Source organism: Rhincodon typus, chromosome 6, assembly GCF_021869965.1.
Source record: "Rhincodon typus isolate 14 chromosome 6, sRhiTyp1.1, whole genome shotgun sequence".
NCBI classification, from domain to species: domain Eukaryota; kingdom Metazoa; phylum Chordata; class Chondrichthyes; order Orectolobiformes; family Rhincodontidae; genus Rhincodon; species Rhincodon typus.
In genome coordinates this window covers 16,922,708-16,934,228 of record NC_063337.1, presented here as the reverse complement: position 1 = coordinate 16,934,228, position 11,521 = coordinate 16,922,708, and the positions used below count along the sequence as shown (strand labels likewise).

At 40.2% G+C, this 11,521-nt stretch overlaps 1 protein-coding gene across 1 annotated transcript in view; it reads right to left on the bottom strand.

Annotated features, from left to right (window-relative positions):
• gabrb3 (gamma-aminobutyric acid type A receptor subunit beta3) overlaps window positions 1-11,521 on the bottom strand; it is a 286,937-nt gene that overhangs the window by 89,703 nt on the left and 185,713 nt on the right. The window contains exon 4 of the mRNA XM_048598034.1: window positions 9,579-9,799. Within this exon, the coding sequence (XP_048453991.1) occupies window positions 9,579-9,799 (221 nt within the window). The remainder of the gene's footprint in view (window positions 1-9,578; window positions 9,800-11,521) is intronic.

Below are 11,521 nucleotides of genomic sequence, written 5' to 3'. Positions count from 1 at the left end.
AGGCCAAGCAGCATCAGAGGAGCAGGAAAGCCGACGTTTCGAGTCTGGACCCTTCTTCAGAAAGGGTCTGAAATCTTCTGAAGAAGGGTCCTGATCCGAAACGTCAGCTTTCCTGCTCCTCTGATGCTGCTTGGCCTGCTGTGTTCATCCAGCTCTACACCTTGTTATCTCAGATTCTCCAGCATCGGCAGTTCCTACTATCTCATCTTCAACTGTGATCCCAGATACATTTGCGAAATCTGCTCAACTCAACTATTTCTAATTATTCATGGCCCTTAATCTGTTCCACATACTGCACTTGGTTCAGGTGTCTTAATTTTGTAGGTGACATTTCATATTTGTAACAACATCTTTAAAAATAGAAGTTTGATTAAATAATTGAATGGATACATAATTGAAATTCAGCAGATCAGAGCAAAATGCAAAGTTTGTACACATTTATACAAAATTTGCATAGCACACATACAGTTTTCATGGTACACCAGTTGAAAACCACTGCCTTATAGTGAAGAATTAATTTTAGTCCCAGTCCTGAAGTGTTGGGATAGAATCCTGAAGAGATTATTAAAGATGAGTACATTTATCTCAGCCTTGTGATAGCTCCAGAGAGAAGCTATCTGCCATTCCAGTCTAAAAATTTAAATCTTAATTGACTTAAACCAAACCCACTGAAGATACGGTCTGGTGTGAGTATTATATGAGTGGTGTTTTTGTGTACTCTATTTGGCATATCTTTTGGGGGCTATTTAAAAGCATTTTATTAATCTTTTCAATTTGGGAAGGAGTTTTATGAGATTAATGAGATTATACTTTTACTATATGTTTTAAAATATTTGAATTTGTACCATAAGTAGATGGTTTGGTTTATTTTATTTTATCTTAATTTCTTTCCTTAACAAACTACTGTTTTATTTCTAAAGCAAAATCTGCAGCATTGCATGCTTATGTTTCAATGGGAGACCACTTCATTAAAATCAAACAAATCAAAATGTAATCTATCAAGTTAGGTTTCAGGTTGAGATCTGATTTGGCCAGTAATAACATCAGCTGGGATCATAACAATAAGGTGACCAATGCTGTGCACAGTGTTCTGGATGCAGTGTCACCAGTGTCCTGTACAACTGAACCATAATGTCATTATTTTTTATTCAATACTCCTTGTGATAAATTATAATGTTCTATCAACTTTCATAGTTAATGGTTGCACCTGCATCCTAACTTTTTTGTGACTGATACATGGGGACACCCAGCTTCTTCTGCATCTCCAAGATCTGCAGTCCCTCACCATTCAGATCATATGCTTATTTTGTATTCTTCCTCCAAAAATGGACATTCTTCCCCAATAAATTTCTTCTACCATATCTTTCTCCACTCACTTAACCTATCTATACGTTTTTGTAGTCTCTTCATGTCATTATCATAGATTACATACCGAGCTGTCTTTGTGTCATGGGAAAATCTGGCAAACCATACCTTCCATCCCTTCATCGAAGTCATTTATATAAATTGCAAACATTTGAGGTCCTGGTACTGAACTCTGTTGCACACTGCTGAGTACATTGGTGAATAGCCAAGGTCTCTTCCCCAGGGTAAGGAAGTCCAAAACTAGAGGGCACAGGTTTAAGGTGATAAGGCGAAGATTTAAAAGGGACCCGAGCGGCAATATTTTCAGACAGAGGGTGGTGTGCATATGAAGTAAGCTGTCAGAGGAAGTGGTAGAGGCAGGTACAATTACAAAATTTAAGAGACATTTAGACAGACATGGATAGGAAAGGGTCAGAGGGAAATGGACCAAAAGCAGGCAAATAGGGCTAGCTGAGTTTAGGAAACCTGCTCGGCATGGATGAGTTGGACCAAAGGGCCATTTCTGTGCTATATATCTGTAGGATTCTAATTCTCTACATCCTGTCATCCGGTAAAGACCCATTTATGTCTATGGTCTGCTCCCTGTTAGTCAGCCAATCTTCTATCCATGCCAATACGCTAACTGTTATACCATGTGATTTAATTTCGCCAATAAGTTTTGATGTAACAATTATCAATTGCCTTCTGGAAATCTAAGTCAACCATATCCACTGATTCACCTTTATATACACCTTTATATTGTGTTACCTCCTCAAAGAATTCCAACAGATTGGTCAAACATGATTCATAAAATCAGGTTGACACTGTCTGACTATTTTGAACTTTTCTGAGTGTCCTGTTTTAACAATTTTCATAATAGCTTCTAACATTTTCCCGATGACAGATGTTAAGCTAACCAGCCTGTGGTTTTGCTAATTTCTGTTTCTCTCCCTTTCTGAATAACATTTGCTATCTTTCAATGTAAAATGACCCATCTCTGAATCAAATTAATTTTGGAAAATTAAAAGCAACACATCAACTATGCCACTAGTCACTTCTTTTAAGGCCCTATGATAAAGACCATAAGACCAAAAGATATAAGAGCAGAATTAGGCTGTTTGGTCCATTGTGTCTACTCTGCTATTCAATCATGGTTGATATGTATTTCAACCACATTCTCGTGCCTTCTTCCCATAACCCTTGCTCCCCCTATTAATCAAGTACCTATCTATCTCTGAGTTAAAGACACTCCAATTTGTCCTCCAAAACCTGCTGTGGCAATGAATTACACAGATTAACCACCCTCTGGCTGAAGAAATTCCTCCTCGTCTCAGTTCTAAAGGGTTTTTCCTTCACTGTGAGGCTGAGCCCTTGGGCTCTAGTCTTTCCTACTAATGGAAATATCTTTTCCTCATTCACTCTATCCAGGCCTTTCAGTATTTTGTAAGTTCCAGTGAGATCTCCCCTCATCCTTCTAAATTCCACTGAGTAGAGACTCAGAGTCCTCAAATGCTCCTCCTGTGAGAAGCATTAAGATCCTCAGGATCATTCTTGTAAATCTCTTCTGGACCCCCTCCAATGCCATCACATCGTTCCTTAGATACAGAACGCAAAACAGTTCATAATATTCCAAATGTGGTCTGACCAGAGCCTTATACAGCCTCAGCAGTACATCCATGCTTTTATGTCCAAACCACCTTGAAATAGATGCTAATGTTGCATTTGATTCCAAACTGCCAACTGAACCTGCACGTTAATCTTAAGAGAATCCTGAACTAAGATTCCTAAGCCTGTTTGTGTTTCAGATTTCCAAAGCCTTTTCCCATTTAGAAAATAGTCTATGCCTCTATTCTTCTTACCAAACTGCATAACCTCACATTTTCTCCACATTGTATTCCATCTGCTACTTCTTTGTACACTCTCCCAGCCTGACCACATCTTTCTGCAGCCTTCCCACTTCATCAAAGCTATCTGCCCCACCATGTATCTTTGTGTTATTTGTGAGCTTAGCAACAATGCTCTCAATGCTTTCATCCAGATCATTAATGTATAACATGAATAACTGACACCTGTGAACTCCTCTGGTCTGCAGCTGTCCTGGAAAAGATTCTTTAATCCCCATCACTGCCATCTGCCAGTCAGCCAATCCTCTATCCATGCCAGTACCTTGCCCCTTACACCATGGGCTCTTATCTTATTTAGCAGCCTCCTGTGCGGCACCTTGTCAAAGGCCTTCTGGAAATCCAAATGGATCATGTCCATTGGCTCTCCTTTGACTAATTTGCTTATTAGTTCCTCAAAGAATTCTAACAGATTTCTCAGGCATGACTTACCTCTGATTAAGCCATGTTGACTCAGCTGTAGTTTACCATGCATCCAAGTACGCCACAATCTCATCCTCAACAATGGACTCTAAAATCTTACCAATCACCGAGGTCAAGCATACCAGTCCACAGTTTCCTGTCTTTGACTCCCATCCTTCTTAAACAGAAGATTTATATTTTGCCTTTTCCAGTCTTCTGGCACCTTCCCTGACTCCAGTGATTCCTGAAAGATCACCACCAATGCCTCTACAATCTCTTCAGCTACCTCCTTCAGAATCCTGACGAATAGTCCATCTGATCCAGGTGATCCACCTTCAGACTTAGCTTTAAGTTTTTAGCTTTCCCAGCACCTTCTCCTTTGCGATGGTCACTACATTCACCTCTGCCACTTGACTCTCTTGAAATCTGTGTTGCTGGTGTTTTTCTCTGTGAAAACTGATGCAAAGTACCTATTCAGTTCCTCAGCCATTTCTTTGTTCCCTGTTTCTACTTCTCCAGTCTTATTTTCAAGTTGTCAAAAGTCCACTCTTGCCTCTCTCTTACCTTTTCGATACCGAAAAATCTCGTGCTATCTTCTTCTATATTACTAGCTCGGCTACTCTCAGATTTAATCTCCTTCCCCCTTATCATTTTTTTTAGTTGTCCTTGTCTGATTTTTAAACGCTTCCCAATACTCTGACTTCCCAGAAACCATCACCACATTTATGGTTTTTCTTTTGCTTTTATGTTGTCTCTGACTCCCCTTGTCAGCCATGGTTGCCTCACCCTCCCCTTAGTATCATTCTTCCTTGAGATGAATTTCTGTTGTGACTCCCAAGTAACTCCCAGAAATGCCTGCTATTGCTGCTCCAATGTTTTCCCTGTTAGGCTCTCTTTCCAATCAACTCTTGCCAGCTCTTCCCTCATGCCTTTATAGTTATCTTTGTTCAATTGTAATACTACTACATCTGATTCCCGCTTCTCCCTCTCAAACTGAAGTCCATTGAGACCTGGGCAGGCCCATCACTTTACCACGCATCACTTACTTCCTTGTTGTTTGTGATTTTCCTGAGTTACTCTCTTTCTTCTATTTCCTGGTTTGTTACTGCTTCTGGGATGTCTCTTGTACCCTCTATACTGAAGACTAATGCAAAATACCTGTTCAATTCATCTGCCGTTTCCTTATTTTCTATTATTAATTTTCAAATCACTCTTACTTGTATGCCGTGTATGTACTGTGGAGATGTAGTTATTGTGAAGTGATCCATAAAGTACTCCCACAAGCAATTTCTTTTCTCTACCCAAACTGATTCTACATCTTGGTCATTAGAAATAAGATAAGCTCTCACGATTGTACTCATGCCATTCTTTAAACTTAAGTTTATTGAAGAATTAATGCTCTCTGTCATTCCTGATAGATACTAAGCGCCTTTAACATTATCAATTTTTTTTTCTGGATCTTTATCTACATATTCTGAAGTTGGTGGTAAGTTGAAGATTAACAATGTGTATATTACAATAGCAAATACTGTCACATAAATCTGCTATTTAAGTACCCGTCTGTATTAATACAACATGCACAACTTGGAACAAGTTCCACGGTACAACTTTCCAGTTAGAATATTTAAACTAAATCAACACTGAGGCATGCTATTGGACAAATGTACAGGCTTGGAACTAAGCATGAACTTTTCTATATATTCCATGGCTTCGCTATTGAACATATTATTCTCAGATATATATCTTCTCATTGTCTTCCTGAAATTCCACAGGGATGCCTTGTATTGTGAAAAACAAAGTATCCATGTCATGTTTGACTGGCTTCCCTTTCATCATCAAGACCATAGTTCCTCACCTTCATCCACGCCTGTTCTCTGAAAGGTGCTCTGTAGGTGACAACGGGGATATCTTTCTCTTCATATCTCCCCTTCACCACATTTGGAGTTTAATTTAAACTGTTTGACTTATATCCAGTGAGTCCTTCATTAGTTTCAACCTCTTGCTTAATGTGCTGACAGATAGAAAAATTTTCTGATCCAGAAAGAGTCTTTCAGCAATAGTTTCATTTGGGACAGAACTGATCATCCATATTCCAATATTTATTTCACCATGACATCCCCATTTCAATAAGCATGTCATTCATAGGACTTTCAAATCAAGCAGTAAAGTCCCAAGTAAAAAGAGAAAATGCTTGAGAAACACAGCAGCTCCAGCAGCATTGAGGCATACAGCACGGAAGCAGGCCCTTCGGTCCAACTCATCTCTGTTGACCAATTTTCCCAAACTAAACTAGTCTCACTTGCCTACATTTGGCCCATATCCTTCTAATCCTTTCCTATTCATTAACGTGTCCAAATGTCTTTTAAATATTGTAATTGTACCTCCATCTACCACTTTCTCTGGTAGTTCATTCCACATACAAACCATCTTCTGCATTAGTGGAGACAGCAACATTGTTAATGCTTCAAGCCTCTTCTTCAGAACCTTTCTTCTTCAAAGCGCCATGTAACTGGACTGACTTCTGGCATTCTTTTAGTCTCATATCTTACACCCTCCGTGGTTTTTAGGATATATAAAACTGTGCTTCTGACATTCCACCTCTTACAAAGTTCCATTCATCTGCTGCTGACCTGTATTAGCCTGCAGTTCAGTCATGCATCTGTTTTAAAATTTCTTGTCCAGGTTTTCAAAGCTCCTCCAGCCCCACTGTGCTGCGTGCTCTGTGCACCTCTCCAATTCTGGCCTCTGGTGCAGCCTTGATTTTAAACCATCCATTAATGGCAGCAATACCTTCAGCCCCTGGGGAAGCCCTGGGCTCTGAAACTCCTTCTCAAAATCTCAGCTTCTCTAGTTCACTTTCTACATCATCTACCTGGACATGTGGTTTGATGTTACATTTTATTTGATAATTCCCCAGCAAAGTGCTTAGAATTTTTTTACCTTGGTATAGGTGCTGTGTAAACAGGGCAGCACGGTTGCTCAGTGTTTAGCAGTGCTGCCTCACAGCTCCAGGGACCCAGGTTCGATTCCACCTTCAGGTGACTATCTGTGTAAAGCTTGCACATTTTCTCTGCGTCTGTGTGGGTTTCCACAGGGTGCTCCAGTTTCATGCCACAGTCCAAAGATGTGCAGGTCAGGTGGATTGGACATGCTAAATTGCCCATAATGTCCAGGGATGTGCAGGCTAGGTGGTTTAACCGTGGGAAATGCAGGGTGACAAGGATAGGGTAGGGGAATGGGTGCATCTGGATGGGATAGATCAGTGTGGACTAGATTGGTCAAATGGCCGGCTTCCATACTGTAGGGACTCTTTGACTCAGGGGAGGCAATGGCCTAGTGGTATTATTGCTGGACTGTTCATCCAGAGACCCAGGTAATGTTCTGGGGATCCAGGCTCAAATCCCACCACAGCAGATGGTGGAATTTAAATTCAATAAATATCTGGAATTAAGAATCTAATGATGACCGTGAATCTATTTTTGATTGTTGGAAAAACCCCTCTGGCTCACTAATGCCCTTTAGGGAAGGAAGTTGCCATCCTTACCTGGTCTGGCCTACACGTGACTCGAGACCCACAGCAATGTGGTTGACTCTGAACTGTCTTCTGGGCAATTAGGAATGGGCAATAAATGCTGCCTGGCCAGTGACGCCCTCATTCCATGAATGAACAATAAAAAAATTACAAGTTACCTCCTGCTGGTAACAAGCATTTTGCTCTCTTAGTTCTGATAGGCTGCCTATGACCTCACTGGAAAGGAGAAATTTGATCAAATTTGTTTTCGCCACTGCTTCAGTGATAGATTTGACAGTAAAGTCAGCTCAGTATTAGGTGGATGCATGTTTCTAATCTTTAGAACTGCCTGAATCCTGTCTGCAGCCAACTCCCATGGGCTATGAATTTCCCCTACAAAAACTGATTTGATTCCAGATGTTGTGCCAGACATTTCAATAATGCAACAACCACTGATCCCGAACTGTTTGGACATTTATGTCGGTAATTTATTCCCAGAAAAGAGAATTTTCAGCTTCTGCTCAGTAATATTTCTCACATTCAGCCATCACAAACAGAAGCAGATTAGAAATACAGGGGGCGGGTGTGAACTCGCAGCTCATCCATTAAAAGGAACTTGTAAAACTTCCAAATGAAAAAGACATTCCAAGTTACAAAGGGTAAATTGGAGAGATTTTTTTTAATATATATTCACAGGTGTTGCAAGCAATCTTTCATTCCCTAAAGGATATTAGGTAGCTAGGTGGGCTTTTACAGCAATCAACAATATTTACATGGTCACTATTGGGCTAGCATTTTTTTTTAGTAATTCCACATTTCCTTTTGTTGAATTCAAATTTCAGACTTTGTTATGATGGGATTATGATCCCCAGAACCTTAACCTTGATTACTAGTGCAGTGACATGACTACATCAACATCTCCCCTTTATGAGGTGTGATGGAATATTCCTAGCTTCAAATGTATGCAATTTTCCCAATTTGATTTGTTGCTTAGTTATTTAGTTGGTTCGTGTATCTTCCAGATGCCCTGTGTTTAGGATCTACTTCCATTTGGAACCAGGAAGTCTTTTTCCCATCCATGTTATATGCTCATATTTTCCTCACTTATATGGTAAATTCATATGCTAATTCACTTATTTTAATTCAATCAAAGTACAGATGAATTCACAAGGCAGGCACAAATTAATCCCCCTCTCCCGATCCTATGGAAATTGTAGTCAATTGTACAATCTCGATCATCATCTTTGTTAAGGCCATCAAAATCAGCATGCTCTAGGAATCAAGTCTGTGAATATCTAGCCCACACAATTTCAAACTAGACCAAAAATGGGAATGAGCTAATTTTATTAAAATGTAGCTTTTGAGAGGCTGACAGTGATTCTGTCAAATCTATGAATCATACAGTTTTGGGGATTGGTTTGAAATTTGTCTGTTGTGGACTTTGCAGAATTCTTGCCAAATCCAGTTTTTTTAAATTGCCTCTCTATAACATAACTGCAAAAACCCAAGGAGAGCTAAAGCTATCTTCGGTTATTAAAAAAAAAAATCAATTATGGCCCATATCTGGTGGTAATTACTGCTTTAACTCCCTTACCCTCAGAAGAATCTGCAAACAGCCTTCAAAATGATTCCCTGAAGCCACTAGTTAGCTCAGAATTTCAGATTATTTTTTCTCGTTATAATTCTTCAAACCAATTATACAGACGTTTCATCTTTCCACCACTGGCAGTCTGACTGTATCTTTATTATTACTGTAAGTGCCCATTTTGGGACTGGGACCCTGTTTTTCTCCGATTTACAAAATGGAATTTATTATGTTGCGAGTGACACAGAGGTATTTAATGTGCGAGGGGGAAATTTTCCTGTAAGATTTTCCTTCCATTTCAAAAGAAGGAACCTTTGTTGGCCTGTGCTATGCCCTGTGCACTGTCCTGACATATGCTGTGTCCAGATCATCTAGAAGCCCTGGGGCACATGACTGAGAAAACCTACAATATTCTGGGACAGAAAAAAGAAAGAACTTAACGCTCCTAAGGCAGAAGAAAATTAAATCAGAATTCAATAAATGCTACGAATTATATATGAATGTAAGTATGAGTGGTTAATTAATTTGCAAGGGAATTTTTCTCTCTGCCTTGTTACATGAGATGTATTTGCAAATTTCTGCCCTGTTTTCAATTTGCAGTCACTGTGGGGCTTTCTGGAGACAGAAACCAAACCTGACCAGACAAAAGCTGACTGATGACGGCACCGGAGAGGTGAAAGACAATGAGCACCAGCCAGGTCGCATGCTTGCTATAGGTTTTATTCTCCCTCTCTAGCCTGAGGTGAGGGTTACAGTCTGCCAGAAAATGAACTGCCTTCCCAACATGCAAGCGTTGGCACATTGCCAGGGCAATAAATAAAGTTCCGACACAAACCTCAGTCCGTAAAGCACTGTTCCATCTGGATGAAGGCGGATCATTCTGTTCTTCACCGTGACACCATGCACAAATGATTTCTTGTCGTTCAGGAAGTAGGTGTCAGGCACCCAGAGCTGATCTGCCACTCGGTTGTCTAGCGTCAGATTGAGAGGTATCCCTGAATAAGCAAGCCTCTTGTCCCTCCAGTATTGTTGGAAATACATCGTTATCGTGTAATCCTATAAGAGAAGTGACAGAAAAGCTATCAGCGGTGTTTCACTGAGGAATTCTTTCATGCTTTAGATACTGTACACAAATGGAATGGGAGTAAATGAACCATATAAAATCCTTCTGAGCAAGCACTTAGTGAGGTGAGCATGTGGATGTATAAGAATCTGCACAGACACTGAGATATAAATCAGTGTAACGATTCAGTGATCTGGCTGGAAAGTATGGAACCAAAAACAATATTGGGATAATTCTTTTTGGATGCTTTCATTGTAGCTTCAATCAAACATGCTACATCTTGTTAGCGCTGAAGCATAGTCTTGTAAACAGCTGGAGACAGTGACAAAAAGGAGTCATTTTAAAACAAACATCAGTCAGCTCTTATAATACAGAGTCATAGAGACATACAGCACAGAAACGGGCCCTTCGGTCCAACTCATTCATGCCGAGCAGGTTTCCAAATTCATCTTGTCCTATTTGCCTGCTTTTGGCCTTCCCTTCGCTCCCCGTTTTCCTGTCCAAATGCCTTTTAAATATTGTAATTGTACCCTCCTCTACCACTTCCTCTGGCAACTCGTTCCATACACACACCACCGTCTGTGTGAAAATGTTGCCCTTAAGTCCCTTTTAAATCTTTCCCTTCTCACCTTAAGTCTATGTGCTCTCGTTTTGGACTCCCCTATCCTGGGAAAAAGACTGTGGCTATTCACCTCATCTATGCCCTTCATTATTTTATAAACCCCCTATGTTCCAGGGAAAAAGTCCCAGCCTATCTAGCCTCTGCTTATAATTCAAACCTTCCAGTCTCAGTAATATCTTGATAAATATTTTTTGCACTCTTGCAAGTTGAATTGCATCCTTCCTACAGCAGGGCAACCAAAATTGTACACAGTACTCCAACTGTGTCCTTACCAATGTCTTGTACAGCTGTAACATGATTTCCCAACTCCTGTACTCAATGCTTTGACCGATGAAGGCAAGCGTGCCAAGTGCCTTTTTCACCACCCTGTCTATCTGAGATGCCACTTTCAAGGAACTATGTTCCTGCACCCCTAGGTCTCTCTGTTCCACAGCACTCCCCAGGACTCCACTATTAACTGCCATGGTTTGTGTTACCAAAATACAACTACATGCGTTTATCTGAATTAAACTTCATCTGCCATTCCTCAGTCCACTGGCCCAGTTGATCAAGATCCTGTTGTACTTTTAGATAACCTTCCTCATTGTCCACTATACCAGTAATTTTAGTGTCATCCGCAAACTTACTAACCATGCATCCCACATTCTTAGCCAAATCATTTGTATAATTTACATAATTGTCTATGTAATATGAGACTGGAAATTCAGCAGGTACAGTCAGCTTCGAAGAAATTCAGTTGCTCTGCCTTGCAAAACATTCTGGTGATGACTCTTCTGAATGTTACATCCTTAAACACTTATTCATATTAAAGAATTTAAGAATGAGATGGAGTACAAAAAATGGCCAATGACCAACATTGTCCGATCCTTCTACAAACTAAATACGTTCCATGGCATCATAAAGTTAACCATTTAATCGTCTCGGGGATCACTCATGCATGCTGAATCATCATCTGTTCTGCCATATCTAATCCTGAAACCCAGGTGATTTCTTTCCTCAGTGAGGTCCACTGAGTAGCATAAGGACTACCAGGTCTTTTCTACGTCACAGAGAAATAGCTTGATGGGTTATGGCACAAAGGGAGCAGAAATCC